This window comes from Oncorhynchus tshawytscha, unplaced genomic scaffold (assembly GCF_018296145.1).
Source record: "Oncorhynchus tshawytscha isolate Ot180627B unplaced genomic scaffold, Otsh_v2.0 Un_contig_4627_pilon_pilon, whole genome shotgun sequence".
Taxonomy (NCBI): domain Eukaryota; kingdom Metazoa; phylum Chordata; class Actinopteri; order Salmoniformes; family Salmonidae; genus Oncorhynchus; species Oncorhynchus tshawytscha.
In genome coordinates, this window is record NW_024609630.1 from 11702 (window position 1) to 30000 (window position 18299).

At 47.6% G+C, this 18299-nt stretch overlaps 1 protein-coding gene across 1 annotated transcript in view; it reads right to left on the reverse strand.

Annotated features, from left to right (window-relative positions):
• Positions 1 to 998: 998 nt before the first annotated feature.
• The window catches only part of LOC121845336 (glutamate receptor-interacting protein 1-like), a 248869-nt gene continuing 231568 nt past the window's right edge, over positions 999 to 18299 (reverse strand). The window contains 5 exon segments of the mRNA XM_042316481.1: positions 999 to 1250; positions 2714 to 2860; positions 3571 to 3584; positions 3587 to 3803; positions 8204 to 8315. Of these exon segments, the coding sequence (XP_042172415.1) occupies positions 999 to 1250; positions 2714 to 2860; positions 3571 to 3584; positions 3587 to 3803; positions 8204 to 8315 (742 nt within the window).

Genomic DNA, 18299 nt, shown 5'->3' on the forward strand with positions numbered 1-18299 from the left:
CTCTAGAATAACTAGATAGAGGGTTTGTATCACTCTGGCCTTGTTTCCGTCACGACGCTACACAGCAGTGGTGCAGCAACACAAACACACACATACAGAGTGGCCAGTCCAGCATCACATGTAAACATTTCAGCAAATGTTATTGTGTTTTCTTTTGTCTTTTTTTGTTTTAAACAACAGAACTGTGTTACGGTTTTATTGTCCGGCTGCAGTAATAAAAAGGAGAGGATCGGTCGGATGGCACTATTGTTTCAGTTCATCACTATTGTTTCAGTTCATCACTGTTGTTATTTTTGTCTCGGGGTATTTTCCAAGAGGTCAGTGTGGTCGACGTTGCCCTCCATCTTTGTAGTTCGCCTCCATCTTTGTAGTTCTTTGTAGTCCTTGGGTAGTGGTGCGTACCGTACTCAATAGTCCCCCAGTGTGAGGGAGGAAGAGGAGGAAACCTCTTGTGATTGTGGCTCATGCTCTGGCTCAGAGGAAGGAGTTTAGTTTTGTCAGTGTGCTTTGACTTAGCGGCCCAGGACCCCACCATCCACCTAGGAACACTGTCTGTCTATCTGTGTCCTTAATAGCACCCTATTCCCTAGGTAGTGCACTACTTTTAGCCAGAGCTGTGAGGGGTTAGCCTGCAAAAGAGGTTCTGGACAGAAGTAGTGCCCTACACGTGCAGTAAGGCTCCATTTTAGATTGACCCCCTGTCTCATCAGAGTGGTTTTCTACAGTAGCACCAGGGGGACGACAACTCACAGGGGAAGGGGAGAAAGAGAGAGCCTTGGGCCTTCAGACCTCCAGTCTGCTATAAGGTCTTAGTGGGACAGATAGACAGAAAGAGAGAGCCTTGGGCCTTCAGACCTCCAGTCTGCTATAAGGTCTTAGTGGGACAGATAGATCGACAGAAAGAGAGCGCCTTGGGCCTTCAGACCTCCAGTCTGCTATAAGGTCTTAGTGGGGTCTTTATCATCTAGCCCAGCCCGGCCAGCGCCGCCCGATCCCAGTCACCCCGATTCCAGCAGCCATCCTGGACAAGGAATGGTGGTTCTGGTTCGGTGGAGGGCCAGAGAGGCTGTCCCCGGCTCGGTCCAGTTGATAACAGGCTCCTCGGCGGGTAGCTGGTTCAGTTCTGACTGGGACCCGGTTCTGGAGGAAGCAGGGTTCCTGCTGATCACCAGGTCCAGTTTGTTTCCTGACTCGGCGATCAGAGGGACCACCAGACAGCAGTCGAAGTCTCTGGTCCTCACGTGGTTGATCTGAGAAACCAAAGACGAGAGAAATAGTTATTTAGATTTGGTTTAAAAAGCTTTTGAGGTCCATTGAATGAATATTTCAACTCGGATGTTAAGGAGGCAACAAAAGGAAGTGATTTGAGTTTGGCGTTTCCAGCTAGCAAGCACAGACTGAAGGTCCATCGTGGGAAACCTCTGTTTGACCATCATCTGGTGAGCAGAGGTTTGCCACGATGCTGGTTTATATCTGGTTTATATCTGGTTTATATCTGGTTTATATCTGGTTTATATCTGGTTTATATCTGGTTTATATCTGGTTTATATCTGGTTTATATCTGGTTTATATCTGGTTTATATCTGGTTTATATCTGGTTTATATCTGGTTTATATCTGGTTTATATCTGGTTTATATCTGGTTTAAAAGCCAAACAAATATGTCATATTTGTATTTCCTGAGACTGAAAGTTTAACTTCAGGCTTTGCCTCAGAGCGGTTTCCTTTCATTTCAGTTAGGAGCCGACAAGATCAATACATCTACTCTGTTTAAACCTTCAGGTGAACCGTTTGTAAAACCCAGTCCTGTTCTTCAAACAGGAAGTCAGAACACTTACGTTCTCTCTCTGCTCCTGTGTACAAGATCAATACATCTACTCTGTTTAAACCTTCAGGTGAACCGTTTGTAAAACCCAGTCCTGTTCTTCAAACAGGAAGTCAGAACACTTACGTTCTCTCTCTCTGCTCCTGTGTACGGCTGATGTAATATTTACTGATGTACCCATCCATTACAACCACAATAAACATACAAGCTGAATAATGTATCATCTTGGCTATCGGAATAAACTGCAGTTCATTTCCTTGGGCACCTTTGTGTTTGTGCTTTGAAAAACAACATTGTCAGCGACTTGGAAAAAATAAAAGTTGAATAACGTCCTGGGTTGACGTTCACCTGTCAGAAGACTAAATTGTAGTTGAGTTCCTTGTTTGTGCTTTTAAAAAACAACAACAGTGAGGGAAGCTGATAAGGAAGAAGGAAGACAGTCTCTCTCTCTCTGAGCAGCGAATAATGAGAAAACCTTTCTTTTCATATGCTAATGACACGTTCACTAGATTGACAGCTTCCCAGGAGAGGGATTCATCTATCCATCAACACGACTCTCTCTGCCAAGTCAGCCTCACTTAGACCAGCGGGAAATTAGGCCAATGTTGTGTATCAATTTGGGGCCCCAAAAAATACAAAAAATCCTTTGACGTTGTATGAACTGTGTAGATCTGCTCTACTTTAGGGAGTTCTGTAACATCCATATCTACTTCCTGTCTTTAGCTACACGGAGGAAATAGAAACTAATGGAAAGGTCAAATGATTTCTTATCTAAATGTTGAAAGTGCTTGTGGGCGACGGAGAGAAACAAAATGGTGCAGTTTGAGGCCATGTGGCGGAGAGAGGTGTGTGTGTGTGTGTGTGTGTGTGTGTGTGTGTGTGTGTGTACCTGTAGCAGCCTGTCGTAGGACTTCAGGCCCCCGACCTCTGCAGGTCCACCTGGACGGATGTTGTTGACATAGACACCTTTCTCCAGGAGGCCATCCGACACACTGAAGCCAAAGTCTTCAAGGTCCGACTCCTTCAACAGACTCACCTGCACAATCAATCAATAATGTCCTCAACTATCAATCAATAATGTCCTCAACCAATCAATCAATAATGTCCTAAACCAATCAATCAATAATGTCCTAAACCAATCAATCAATAATGTCCTCAACTATCAATGAAACATTTAACCTGGTGTAAATAATGCAGTTCATTGATAGACTGGATGACAGGCTGTGTCTGCTGACAGTCATAACGTGATTGATAGACTGGATGACAGGCTGTGTCTGCTGACAGTCATAATGTGATTGATAGACTGGATGACAGGCTGTCTGCTGACAGTCATAATGTGATTGATAGACTGGATGACAGGCTGTGTCTGCTGACAGTCATAATGTGATTGATAGACTGGATGACAGGCTGTGTCTGCTGACAGTCATAATGTGATTGATAGACTGGATGACAGGCTGTGTCTGCTGACAGTCATAATGTGATTGATAGACTGGATGACAGGCTTTGTCTGCTGACTGTCTTAATATGTCAGTACCAGAGCTTCATCATAAATTAAGTTGTCAAAAAGCTCAAGTTGAAGACACGCAGACACTTAAGATGCGTCAGCACGTTCTTACCTTCACAGGGTTTTTAACCCCTCTGACGTTCCATGAAATGAAGTAAACAGTGTAAAGAAAAGCAGCAGTACTCTGGCCTGGTGGGCCCCGGGGGCTTTGGAGGGCCTTGGTGGTGGTTTATCATCATTACCTTGTGCAGCTCCACGGGGTGGGCGACATGACGTCATTCATCTCCTGCTTCATCTTCCTCATGGCGAAGGCCTTGCGCCCCCCGTCGCTGGGCAGGGTGTTGGAGCGCGAGGACTGGTTGTACTGCGGCCGGGCTGCGCTGCGCTCCTGGAAGCTGGCCTGCCGACCCAGGTGGCTCCTCAGAGGAGCAGGGTCATGGTTCAGACTCAGACTGCTGCCTGACATAATGGTGGCCTGGAGGGGGGAGGGGAGAGGAGACACCGGGGGAGGAGATGAGGGAGGGAACCGAGAGAAAAAGAGAGAGGGGGGAAAGGGAGGAGGGCGAGAGGAAGGGGAGAGGGGGAGATGGAGAGAAGGGAGGGAGAGAGAAGAAGAGAGGGAGGGAGAGGGAGGGAGGGAGGGAGGGAGGGAGGGAGGGAGGGAGGGAGGGAGAAGAGAGAGGGGGAGAGGGAGGAGATGGGGAGGAAGAGAGGGGGGAGATGGAGAGGAGGGAGGGAGGAGAAGAGAGACGGAGGAGATGGAGGAGAGGGGAAATGAGAGGAGAGAGAGGAGGGGGAGAGGCCAGAGAGGGAGAAAAGGGGGTTATGGTGATGAACTTCCAAAGTGAGATATGAAGTACAAGGTACGCTCATGGACATGAGAATTGCTCCAGGGGTAGAATGTGTTCAAGCAGTATGTCAAAGAGAAATGGTTTGATCGTAGAATAATAACATAGACAGTTCCTGTCAGAGGAGATGGTTGGTTCATCATCATCATGACCCAATAAACAAACCAAACATAGACGGAAAAACTTCAAAACCCAAGACGCCTTGCAGCAACTGTCCCATCATGCTTTGTTCACACCGCCATGCCCATTGTCACATCATCATCACTCTTCCCACTGATTGGACAGGAATGAGTGATGCCACTCAAACCACCAGACGTGGAAGTCTCATGTTTGTGACAAACAAGTGAAACTGAACACTGTTTCACCCAAGCTGATGCATAGAGGTGCTGCAGAAACCCGAAACAGTTTGGCAAACAACACACTGTCACAGTCTCCATGCACCAAGACACAAGGTACAGCGCTTTGACTCTAAATGGAAGATGTGTGTGATTCATTCCAACATACAATTTGCCAGTTTTCATGTTGACAAATGCAACATGCTCTTCACTACTGACATGAATTAACAGACATGTTCATTTAAAGAGAATGAGGAGCCGTAGGGTATGTTCAATCCAAGTTGAGGTGGCATTTAATTCAGTCAAGCCTCCTTGATTTAATGTCTCCAAACCCGAAAGGATAATTATTTCTCTTCCTTCCAAACTAACCTCTGTGATTCACACGGTGTCACTTACTTCCTGCATTGACACTTTCATTTCAAGGTTCATTTACAATGTATTGCTGAGCGTCAACACACCTCCAGGCAGCACTACGGATGCATCCCAAATGGCCCACTATTCCCTTCATAGTACAGGGCCCATGTAGTGTATAATATAGGGGATAGGGTGCTATGTAGTGTATAATATAGGGAATAGGGCCCATGTAGTGTATAATATAGGGAATAGGGCCCATGTAGTGTATAATATAGGGAATAGGGCCCATGTAGTGTATAATATAGGGAATAGGGCCCATGTAGTGTATAATATAGGGAATAGGGCTCATGTAGTGTATAATATAGGGAATAGGGTGCTATGTAGTGTATAATATAGGGAATAGGGCCCATGTAGTGTATAATATAGGGAATAGGGCTCATGTAGTATATAATATAGGGAATAGGGTGCTATGTAGTATATAATATAGTAGAATAGGGCCATGTAGTATATAATATAGGGAATAGGGCTCATGTAGTGTATAATATAGGGAATAGGGTGCTATGTAGTGTATAATATAGGGAATAGGGTGCTATGTAGTGTATAATATAGGGAATAGGGCCCATGTAGTGTATAATATAGGGAATAGGGTGCCATTAGGGACATATCCAATGAGTTTAAATATGCCAAACAACGTCTAAATGAGTAATGACCTCACCTTCATCAATGACAACATATGGTGCCGTATTGAGGTTTCGCTGGCTAGTCTGACTCACAATCAACAATGCAATATTTCAACCTTGATAAATTAGTTTTACAAAGGGAAAAAATGTGTACGGTTGCCTCTACGTGAAAATGAACATTGTTTCCTAGTTGTCGTGCCTTAAATACACAGGGATATATTTGTGGTTAGATTGCCCTTTGTGTCTAGGCTTGCCTTGAGGACAGAACAGGGAGTGTTCAGCCTGTGGTTGGCCGTGGTTCTATAGCCAGGGTAGATGGACCTCTATGGATGTCTGACCATAGAGTTAGGGTTTGAATCTATAGCCAGGGTAGATGGGTTTGAATCTATAGCCAGGGTAGATGGGTTTGAATCTATAGCCAGGGTAGATGGGTTTGAATCTATAACCAGGGTAGATGGGTTTGGATCTATAACCAGGGTAGATGGGTTTGAATCTATAGCCAGGGTAGATGGGTTTGAATCTATAACCAGGGTAGATGGGTTTGAATCTATAGCCAGGGTAGATGGGTTTGAATCTATAACCAGGGTAGATGGGTTTGAATCTATAGCCAGGTAGATGGGTTTGAATCTATAACCAGGGTAGATGGGTTTGAATCTATAACCAGGGTAGATGGGTTTGGATCTATAGCCAGGGTAGATGGGTTTGAATCTATAACCAGGGTAGATGGGTTTGAATCTATAGCCAGGGTAGATGGGTTTGGATCTATAGCCAGGGTAGATGGGTTTGAATCTATAGCCAGGGTAGATGGGTTTGGATCTATAGCCAGGGTAGATGGGTTTGAATCTATAGCCAGGGTAGATGGGTTTGAATCTATAACCAGGGTAGATGGGTTTGGATCTATAACCAGGGTAGATGGGTTTGAATCTATAACCAGAGTAGATGGGTTTGAATCTATAGCCAGGGTAGATGGGTTTGAATCTATAACCAGGGTAGATGGGTTTGAATCTATAACCAAGGTAGATGGGTTTGGATCTATAGCCAGGGTAGATGGGTTTGAATCTATAACCAGGGTAGATGGGTTTGAATCTATAACCAGGGTAGATGGGTTTGGATCTATAGCCAGGGTAGATGGGTTTGAATCTATAGCCAGGGTAGATTGGTTTGGATCTATAGCCAGGGTAGATGGGTTTGAATCTATAGCCAGGGTAGATGGGTTTGAATCTATAACCAGGGTAGATGGGTTTGGATCTATAGCCAGGGTAGATGGGTTTGAATCTATAGCCAGGGTAGATGGGTTTGAATCTATAGCCAGGGTAGATGGGTTTGAATCTATAGCCAGGGTAGATGGGTTTGAATCTATAGCCAGGGTAGATGGGTTTGAATCTATAGCCAGGGTAGATGGGTTTGAATCTATAGCCAGGGTAGATGGGTTTGAATCTATAGCCAGGGTAGATGGGTTTGAATCTATAGCCAGGGTAGATGGGTTTGAATCTATAACCAGGGTAGATGGGTTTGATCTATAGCCAGGGTAGATGGGTTTGAATCTATAGCCAGGGTAGATGGGTTTGAATCTATAGCCAGGGTAGATGGGTTTGAATCTATAACCAGGGTAGATGGGTTTGAATCTATAACCAGGGTAGATGGGTTTGAATCTATAACCAGGGTAGATGGGTTTGAATCTATAGCCAGGGTAGATGGGTTTGAATCTATAGCCAGGGTAGATGGGTTTGAATCTATAACCAGGGTAGATGGGTTTGAATCTATAACCAGGGTAGATGGGTTTGAATCTATAACCAGGGTAGATGGTCCTCTATGGATGTCCGACCATAGAGTTAGGGTTTGAATGGACCCCCAGGATCTGAGACAAGCTGCACTGGTGATCATCAGAGGCTACAGAGCACCCCCCGCAGCCCACTAGCATGAGAGAGAGAAAGAGAGAACAAGAGAGAGAGAGAGTGTGAAAGAGAGTGAGAGTGAGAGAGAGAGAGAAGAAAGAGAAAGAGAGAGTGTGAAAGAGAGAGAGAGAGAGAGAGAGAGAGAGAGAGTGAGAAAGAGAGTGAGAGAGAGAGAGAGAGAGAGAGAGAGAGTGTGAAAGAGAGTGAGAGAGAGAGAGAGAGAGAGAAGCCAGCAGTACAGGGACAGCACCAGGGTGCCACAGTGTCAGCTACAAGCAGAGGGGAAGCACCAAAAAGGAAAAGGGTGTACCAAGTTTCTCTTATTCAGAAGCCTGTCTGGCTCGTCCTGGAAAGAGAAGGAGCGGTTACACACATCCACAGGAAGTGACATCATGCGATTGAAAAAAAAGAAGAGAACTCCAAAACAGGAAGTGGAAGGGATGGGGACAGAAGAGGTGAAAGGTGAGAGTTGAGAGCTTTTCTTCACCAATATGTTACTGTATAAGTAAAGCCACTGGTCTAGAAGATACGCAGGTTTGTCAGTGTTGTGTTTGTATTGTACAGTGATAAATGAGACTGTAGATGACCTCAGCCATTTTAAATCTACTGTGATGAATGAAACTGTGGATGCCAGACTGGCAGCAGGTCTCCAGATCTTCCAGGGCCTGAGACCAGAAGTTTTCTGCCTGGTCCGGCTCGGTTATTATTGCACTGTGATGAATGAAACTGTACATGTATTCGGCCATTTTGGCTCCTTGTTTACCTCCAGTTCCCTCAGGATGCCAGACTGGCCACAGGTCTCTAGATCTTCCAGGGCCTGAGACCAGAAGTTCTCTTCCTGGTCCGGCTCGGTCCCGTCATGACCCACAGTGAACCTAGAGGGGGGAAGAGGTCAGAGGTTAATACCCCCAGTCAGCCAATCAGTGAGCAGTCAGGGCAGGCGACCGCACTGATGAGGGCTGGTGACCACAACGTGTGGGAAGGGTGTCAATGGGCTGTGCAGGCAGAGAGAGTGGAACAGGAAGTAGGTAGCTAGGTAGGTAGGATAGGAAGTAGGTAGGTAGGTAGGCAGGCAGGATAGGGAAGTAGGTAGGCAGGATAGGGAAGTAGGCAGGCAGGATAGGGAAGTAGGCAGGCAGGATAGGGAAGCAGGTAGATGGGATAGGGAAGCAGGCAGGCAGGAAAGGAAGTAGGTAGGCAGGATAGGAAGTAGGTAGGCAGGATAGGGAAGTAGGTAGATGGGATAGGGAAGTAGGTAGGCAGGATAGGGAAGTAGGTAGGTATCAGGTAGGCAGGCAGGCAGGATTGGGAAGCAGGTAGGCAGGATAGGGAAGCAGGTAGGCAGGATAGGGAAGTAGGCAGGCAGGATGGGGAAGCAGGCAGGCAGGATAGGGCAGTAGGCAGGCAGGATAGGAAGTAGGTAGATGGGATAGGGAAGCAGGTAGGCAGTAGGAAAGGGAGCAGTAGGTAGGCAGGATAGGGAAGCAGGTAGGCAGGATAGGGAAGTAGGTAGATGGGATAGGGAAGTAGGTAGGCAGGATAGGGAAGTAGGTAGGTATCTAGGTAGGTAGGTAGGATTGGGAAGTAGGTAGGTAGGATAGGGATGTAGGTAGGTAGGATAGGGAAGTAGGTAGGTAGGATAGGGAAGTAGGTAGGTAGGATAGGGAAGTAGGTAGATGGGATAGGGAAGTAGGTAGGTAGGAAAGGGAAGTAGGTAGGTAGGATAGGGAAGTAGGTAGGTAGGATAGGGAAGTAGGTAGATGGGATAGGGAAGTAGGTAGGTAGGATAGGGAAGTAGGTAGGTATCTAGGTAGGTAGGTAGGATTGGGAAGTAGGTAGGTAGGATTGGGAAGTAGGTAGGTAGGATAGGGAAGCAGGCAGGCAGGATAGGGAAGCAGGCAGGATAGGGAAGCAGGTAGACAGGATAGGGAAGTAGGTAGGCAGGATAGGGAAGCAGGTAGATGGGATAGGGAAGTAGGGCAGGCAGGATAGGGAAGCAGGTAGGCAGGATAGGGAAGTAGGTAGATGGGATAGGGAAGCAGGTAGGCAGGATAGGGAAGTAGGTAGGTATCCAGGTAGTTAGGTAGGAGGCAGGCAGGATTGGGAAGTAGGCAGGGGGATAGGGAAGCAGGCAGGCAGGATAGGGAAGTAGGCAGGCAGGATAGGGAAGTAGGTAGATGGGATAGGGAAGTAGGTAGAAAGGAGGAGAGGGGATAGGGAAGTAGGTAGGTAGGATAGGGAAGTAGGTAGATGGGATAGGGAAGTAGGTAGGTAGGATAGGGAAGTAGGTAGGTATCTAGGTAGGTAGGTAGGATTGGGAAGTAGGTAGGTAGGATTGGGAAGTAGGTAGGTAGGATAGGGAAGTAGGTAGGTAGGATAGGGAAGTAGGTAGGATAGGGAAGTAGGTAGGTAGGATAGGGAAGTAGGTAGGTAGGATAGGGAAGTAGGTAGATGGGATAGGGAAGTAGGTAGGTAGGAAAGGGAGGTAGGTAGGTAGGATAGGGAAGTAGGTAGTTATCTAGGTAGGTAGGATAGGGAAGTAGGTAGGTAGGATAGGGAAGTAGGTAGATGGGATAGGGAAGTAGGTAGGTAGGATAGGGAAGTAGGTAGGTATCTAGGTAGGTAGGATAGGGAAGTAGGTAGGTAGGTACAGTGCCTTGCGAAAGTATTCGGCCCCCTTGAACTTTGCGACCTTTTGCCACATTTCAGGCTTCAAACATAAAGATATAAAACTGTATTTTTTTGTGAAGAATCAACAACAAGTGGGACACAATCATGAAGTGGAACGACATTTATTGGATATTTCAAACTTTTTTGAAAAATCAAAAACTGAAAAATTGGGCGTGCAAAATGATTAAGCCCCTTTACTTTCAGTGCAGCAAACTCTCTCCAGAAGTTCAGTGAGGATCTCTGAATGATCCAATGTTGACCTAAATGACTAATGATGATAAATACAATCCACCTGTGTGTAATCAAGTCTCCGTATAAATGCACCTGCACTGTGATAGTCTCGGAGGTCCGTTAAAAGCGCAGAGAGCATCATGAAGAACAAGGAACACACCAGGCAGGTCCGAAATACTGTTGTGAAGAAGTTTAAAGCCGGATTTGGATACAAAAAGATTTCCCAAGCTTTAAACATCCCAAGGAGCACTGTGCAAGCGATAGTATTGAAATGGAAGGAGTATCAGACCACTGCAAATCTACCAAGACCTGGCCGTCCCTCTAAACTTTCAGCTCATACAAGGAGAAGACTGATCAGAGATGCAGCCAAGAGGCCCATGATCACTCTGGATGAACTGCAGAGATCTACAGCTGAGGTGGGAGACTCTGTCCATAGGACAACAATCAGTCGTATATTGCACAAATCTGGCCTTTATGGAAGAGTGGCAAGAAGAAAGCCATTTCTTAAAGATATCCATAAAAAGTGTTGTTTAAAGTTTGCCACAAGTCACCTGGGAGACACACCAAACATGTGGAAGAAGGTGCTCTGGTCAGATGAAACCAAAATGGAACTTTTTGGCAACAATGCAAAACGTTATGTTTGGCGTAAAAGCAACACAGCTCATCACCCTGAACACACCATCCCCAATGTCAAACATGGTGGTGGCAGCATCATGGTTTGGGCCTGCTTTTCTTCAGCAGGGACAGGGAAGATGGTTAAAATTGATGGGAAGATGGATGGAGCCAAATACAGGACCATTCTGGAAGAAAACCTGATGGAGTCTGCAAAAGACCTGAGACTGGGACGGAGATTTGTCTTCCAACAAGACAATGATCCAAAACATAAAGCAAAATCTACAATGGAATGGTTAAAAAATAAACATATCCAGGTGTTAGAATGGCCAAGTCAAAGTCCAGACCTGAATCCAATCGAGAATCTGTGGAAAGAACTGAAAACTGCTGTTCACAAATGCTCTCCATCCAACCTCACTGAGCTCGAGCTGTTTTACAAGGAGGAATGGGAAAAAATGTCAGTCTCTCGATGTGCAAAACTGATAGAGACATACCCCAAGCGACTTACAGCTGTAATCGCAGCAAAAGGTGGCGCTACAAAGTATTAACTTAAGGGGCTGAATAATTTTGCACGCCCAATTCTTCAGTTTTTGATTTGTTAAAAAGTTTGAAATATCCAATAAATGTCGTTCCACTTCATGATTGTGTCCCACTTGTTGTTGATTCTTCACAAAAATATACAGTTTATAAAATACAGTTTTATATCTTTATGTTTGAAGCCTGAAATGTGGCAAAAGGTCGCAAAGTTCAAGGGGGCCGAATACTTTCGCAAGGCACTGTAGGTAGGTAGGTAGCTAGGTAGGTTGCTAGGTAGGTAGGTAGGTAGGTAGGTTGCTAGGTAGGTAGGTAGGTAGGTAGCTAGGTAGGTAGGTAGCTAGGTTGCTAGGTAGGTAGGTTGCTAGGTAGGTAGGTAGATAGCTAGGTAGGCAGCTAGGTAGGTAGGTTGCTAGGTAGGTAGCTAGGTAGGTTGCTAGGTAGGTAGCTAGGTAGGTAGGTAGCTAGGTAGGTAGGTAGCTAGGTAGGTAGGTTGCTAGGTAGGTAGGTAGGAGAGAGACAGGTGAGTGTGTGTAGTGTTGAGGTTAGGAGAGAGACATGGTGGCTTGCTTGGTTTAAGTGGGAGACTGGGAGGTCTCAGTGAGAGGATTGGGTTTGGGTTGAGAACAGTAGCGGTGCGAAGATACATTCTTGCCCTGTGCCACCCAGGTTAGGGTTAGGTGGGGTTAGGGTTGGGTTGGTTTGAGAACTAAAGGGGTATAAGGAGACAGTCCTGCCGTGTGCCTCCCAGGTTAGGGTTAGGTGAGGTTAGGGTTGGGTTGGTTTGAGAACTAAAGGGGTATAAGGGACAGCCCTGCCCTGTGCCACCCAGGTTAGGGTTAGGTGAGGTTAGGGTTGGGTTGGTTTGAGAACTAAAGGGGTATAAGGAGACAGCCCTGCCGTGTGCCTCCCAGGTTAGGTTTAGGTGAGGTTAGGGTTGGGTTGGTTTGAGAACTAAAGGGGTATAAGGAGACAGCCCTGCCCTGTGCCACCCAGGTTAGGGTTAGGTGGGGTTAGGGTTGGGTTGGTTTGAGAACTAAAAGGGGTATAAGGAGACAGCCCTGCCGTGTGCCACCCAGGTTAGGGTTAGGTGGGGTTAGGGTTGGGTTGGTTTGAGAACTAAAAGGGGTATAAGGAGACAGCCCTGCCGTGTGCCACCCAGGTTAGGGTTAGGTGGGGTTAGGGTTGGGTTGGTTTGAGAACTAAAGGGGTATAAGGAGACAGCCCTGCCGTGTGCCACCCAGGTTAGGGTTAGGTGGGGTTAGGGTTGGGTTGGTTTGAGAACTAAAGGGGTATAAGGAGACAGCCCTGCCGTGTGCCACCCAGGTTAGGGTTAGGTGGGGTTAGGGTTGGGTTGGTTTGAGAACTAAAGGGGTATAAAGGAGACAGCCCTGCCGTGTGCCTCACCTGCTGTCAGTGATTAGACCCGTGGGCAGTGTAGAAGCTCTGTCGAACGTCAAGGAAGAGAGGTACTTCAACAATATATCAAGAACACCAAGACACCAATTTAGATTTGCTTTGAAACCCTTTTCTGATGACGGTTAGCTGATGAACAATTCTGGTGAATCTTTGTACCTCCTTGATGATCATCTTTGAGAAATAGAGGACCCCCTCCCCCTCTCCTCCCCTCAGAGATATATACTAGTTATGAACCAGGAACATGTATATATTAACATACTAGTCCCCCCCCACTCTGCTAAGCCACATCCTCAGCAGTGATTATTCTTCATTGGACACGGAGGGATCATGTTAGCCCTGATATGTTCCATGTGGAACTAGATGAACTGAGGGTACGTCTGAGGTCAGAGGGGGAACTAGAAACAGAGAACAGCTTTGATATCGGTCCACAGGAACAAGAACAAATCTGTGTTCTGTACTTCCTGTCCCAAATCTGTGTTCTGTACTTCCTGTCCCAAATCTGTGTTCTGTACTTCCTGTCCCAAATCTGTGTTCTGTACTTCCTGTCCCAAATCTGTGTTCTGTACTTCCTGTCCCAAATCTGTGTTCTGTCCCTTTTGTACTTAAAAGGGATTTATGATAGAAGATATGCTAATGACTGAATTTATAAAGGGCTTTATCAAACGCAAACAGCCGTTAGCCAAAGGTCAAGTTCAAACAGCAGCTCTACCTGTGGAAACATCTATGATTTATGCTAGAGCTGCGTCCACATGGGTGCTACAAGGGGGCCACATGGGAGCCACACACACACAGACCTGCCAATGCCACAAACAGCCGTTAGCCAAGGTCAAGTTCAAATAGCAGCTCTATGTGTGTGATCCAGCTCTAAGCCACATGGGAGCCACACACACACACACTGGGGCAGCAACACCTCTAGATACATACTAGTAATATTTCACGAATAATACTTTAAAGTTGTAGTGTTTCTGGGCTGTTGTTGTATACGGTGTGTGTGTGTGTGTGTGTGTGTGTGTGTGTGTGTGTGTGTTTAGGGAATGCAGAACAATCACTGAAACATGACTGAGGTGTTTGACAGTTGGTTGCAAGATTTTATTTTACCTTTATTTAACTAGGCAAGTGAGTTAAGAACAAATGTTTATTTTCAATGAGGGCCTAGGAACAGTGGGTTAACTGCCTGTTCAGGGGCCGAACGACAAGATTTGTACCTTGTCAGCTCGGGGATTCAATCTTGCAACCTTTGGGTTACTAGTCCAATGCTCTAGCCACTAGGCTACCCTGCCTCTAACCACTAGGCTCCCCTGCCTCTAACCACTAGGCTACCCTGCCTCTAACCACTAGGCTACCCTGCGTCTAACCACTAGGCTACCCTGCCTCTAACCACTAGGCTACCCTGCCTCTAACCACTAGGCTACCCTGCCTCTAACCACTAGGCTACCTGCCTCTAACCACTAGGCTACCTGCCTCTAACCACTAGGCTACCCTGCCTCTAACCATTAGGCTATGCTGCCTCTAACCACTAGGCTACCTGCCTCTAACCACTAGGCTACCTGCCTCTAACCACAAGGCTACACTGCCTCTAACCACTAGGCTACCTGCCTCTAACCACTAGGCTACCCTGCCTCTAACCACTAGGCTACCCCGCCTCTAACCACTAGGCTACCCCGCCTCTAACCACTAGGCTACCCTGCCTCTAACCATTAGGCTACGCTGCCTCTAACCACTAGGCTACCTGCCTCTAACCATTAGGCTACCCTGCCTCTAACCACCAGGCTACGCTGCCTCTAACCACTAGGCTACCCTGCCTCTAAACACTAGGCTACGCTGCCTCTAACCACCAGGCAAGGCTTCCTCTAAACACTAGGCTACCCTGCCTCTAACCACTAGGCTACCCTGCCTCTAACCACTAGGCTACCTGCCTCTAACCACTAGGCTACGCTGTCTCTAACCACTAGGCTACGCTGTCTCTAACCACTAGGCTACCCTGCCTCTAACCACTAGGCTACCCTGCCTCTAACCACTAGGCTACCTGCCTCTAACCACCAGGCTACCCTGCCTCTAACCACTAGGCTACCTTGCCTCTAACCACTAGGCCACGCTGCCTCTAACCACTAGGCTACCCTGCCTCTAACCACTAGGCTACCCTGCCTCTAACCACTAGGCTACCTGCCTCTAACCACTAGGCTACCCTTCCTCTAACCACTAGGATACCTGCCTCTAACCACTAAGCTACCTGCCTCTAACCACCAGGCTACCTGCCTCTAACCACTAGCCTGCCTGCCTCTAACCACTAGGCTACCCTGCCTCTAACCACTAGGCTACCTGCCTCTAACCACTAGGCTACCCTGCCTCTAACCACTAGGCTACCCTGCCTCTAACCACTAGGCTACCCTTCCTCTAACCACTAGGATACCTGCCTCTAACCACTAAGCTACCTGCCTCTAACCACCAGGCTACCTGCCTCTAACCACTAGGCTGCCTGCCTCTAACCACTAGGCTGCCTGCCTCTAACCACTAGGCTACCTGCCTCTAACCACTAGGCTACCTGCCTCTAACTACTAGGCTACTCTGCCTCTAAAAACTAGGCTACGCTGCCTCTAACCACCAGGCAAGGCTTCCTCTAAACACTAGGCTACCCTGCCTCTAACCACTAGGCTACCCTGCCTCTAACCACTAGGCTACCTGCCTCTAACCACTAGGCTACCCTCCCTCTAACCACTAGGCTACGCTGTCTCTAACCACTAGGCTACCTGCCTCTAACCACTAGGCTACCCTGCCTCTAACCACTAGGCTACCTGCCTCTAACCACTAGGCTACCCTGCCTCTAACCACTAGGCTACCTTGCCTCTAACCACTAGGCCACGCTGCCTCTAACCACTAGGCTACCCTGCCTCTAACCACTAGGCTACCCTGCCTCTAACCACTAGGCTACCTGCCTCTAACCACTAGGCTACCCTTCCTCTAACCACTAGGATATCTGCCTCTAACCACTAAGCTACCTGCCTCTAACCACCAGGCTACCTGCCTCTAACCACTAGGCTACCCTGCCTCTAACCACTAGGCTACCCCGCCTCTAACCACTAGGCTACCCCGCCTCTAACCACTAGGCTACCCTGCCTCTAACCATTAGGCTACGCTGCCTCTAACCACTAGGCTACCTGCCTCTAACCATTAGGCTACCCTGCCTCTAACCACCAGGCTACGCTGCCTCTAACCACTAGGCTACCCTGCCTCTAAACACTAGGCTACGCTGCCTCTAACCACCAGGCAAGGTTTCCTCTAAACACTAGGCTACCCTGCCTCTAACCACTAGGCTACCCTGCCTCTAACCACTAGGCTACCTGCCTCTAACCACTAGGCTACCCTTCCTCTAACCACTAGGATATCTGCCTCTAACCACTAAGCTACCTGCCTCTAAATCAAATCAAATCAAATCAAATCAAATCAAATTTTATTTGTCACATACACATGGTTAGCAGATGTTAATGCGAGTGTAGCGAAATGCTTGTGCTTCTAGTTCCGACAATGCAGTAATAACGAGCAAGTAATCTAACTAACAATTCCAAAAAAAACTACTGTCATACAGTGTAAGGGGATAAAGAATATGTACATAAGGATATATGAATGAGTGATGGTACAGAGCAGCATAGGCAAGATACAGTAGATGATATCGCCAGTACAGTATATACATATGAGATAAGTATGTAAACCAAGTGGCATAGTTAAAGTGGCTAGTGATACATGTATTACATAAGGATGCAGTCGATGATATAGAGTACAGTATCAACGTATGCATATGAGATGAACAATGTAGGGTAAGTAACATTATATAAGGTAGCATTGTTTAAAGTGGCTAGTGATATATTTACATCATTTCCCATCGATTCCCATGATTAAAGTGGCTGGAGTAGAGTCAGTGTCATTGACAGTGTGTTGGCAGTAGCCACTCAATGTTAGTGGTGGCTGTTTAACAGTCTGATGGCCTTGAGATAGAAGCTGTTTTTCAGTCTCTCGGTCCCAGCTTTGATGCACCTGTACTGACCTCGCCTTCTGGATGGCAGCGGGGTGAACAGGCAGTGGCTCGGGTGGTTGATGTCCTTGATGATCTTTATGGCCTTCCTGTGGCATCGGGTGGTGTAGGTGTCCTGGAGGGCAGGTAGTTTGCCCCCGGTGATGCGTTGTGCAGACCTCACTACCCTCTGGAGAGCCTTACGGTTGAGGGCGGTGCAGTTGCCATACCAGGCGGTGATACAGCCCGCCAGGATGCTCTCGATTGTGCATCTGTAGAAGTTTGTGAGTGCTTTTGGTGACAAGCCGAATTTCTTCAGCCTCCTGAGGTTGAAGAGGCGCTGCTGCGCCTTCCTCACAATGCTGTCTGTGTGAGTGGACCAATTCAGTTTGTCTGTGATGTGTATGCCGAGGAACTTAAAACTTGCTACCCTCTCCACTACTGTTCCATCGATGTGGATGGGGGTGTTCCCTCTGCTGTTTCCTGAAGTCCACAATCATCTCCTTAGTTTTGTTGACGTTGAGTGTGAGGTTATTTTCCTGACACCACACTCCGAGGGCCCTCACCTCCTCCCTGTAGGCCGTCTCGTCGTTGTTGGTAATCAAGCCTACCACTGTTGTGTCGTCCGCAAACTTGATGATTGAGTTGGAGGCGTGCATGGCCACGCAGTCGTGGGTGAACAGGGAGTACAGGAGAGGGCTCAGAACGCACCCTTGTGGGGCCCCAGTGTTGAGGATTAGCGGGGAGGAGATGTTGTTGCCTACCCTCACCACCTGGGGGCGGCCCGTCAGGAAGTCCAGTACCCAGTTGCACAGGGCGGGGTCGAGACCCAGGGTCTCGAGCTTGATGACGAGCTTGGAGGGTACTATGGTGTTGAATGCCGAGCTGTAGTCGATGAACAGCATTCTCACATAGGTATTCCTCTTGTCCAGATGGGTTAGGGCAGTGTGCAGTGTGGTTGAGATTGCATCGTCTGTGGACCTATTTGGGCGGTAAGCAAATTGGAGTGGGTCAAGGGTGTCAGGTAGGGTGGAGGTGATATGGTCCTTGACTAGTCTCTCAAAGCACTTCATGATGACGGATGTGAGTGCTACGGGCGGTAGTCGTTTAGCTCAGTTACCTTAGCTTTCTTGGGAACAGGAACAATGGTGGCCCTCTTGAAGCATGTGGGAACAGCAGACTGGTATAGGGATTGATTGAATATGTCCGTAAACACACCGGCCAGCTGGTCTGCGCATGCTCTGAGGCGCGGCTGGGGATGCCGTCTGGGCCTGCAGCCTTGCGAGGGTTAACACGTTTAAATGTCTTACTCACTTCGGCTGCAGTGAAGGAGAGACCGCATGTTTCCGTTGCAGGCCGTGGACCCACGGCCTGCAACGGCTACCCA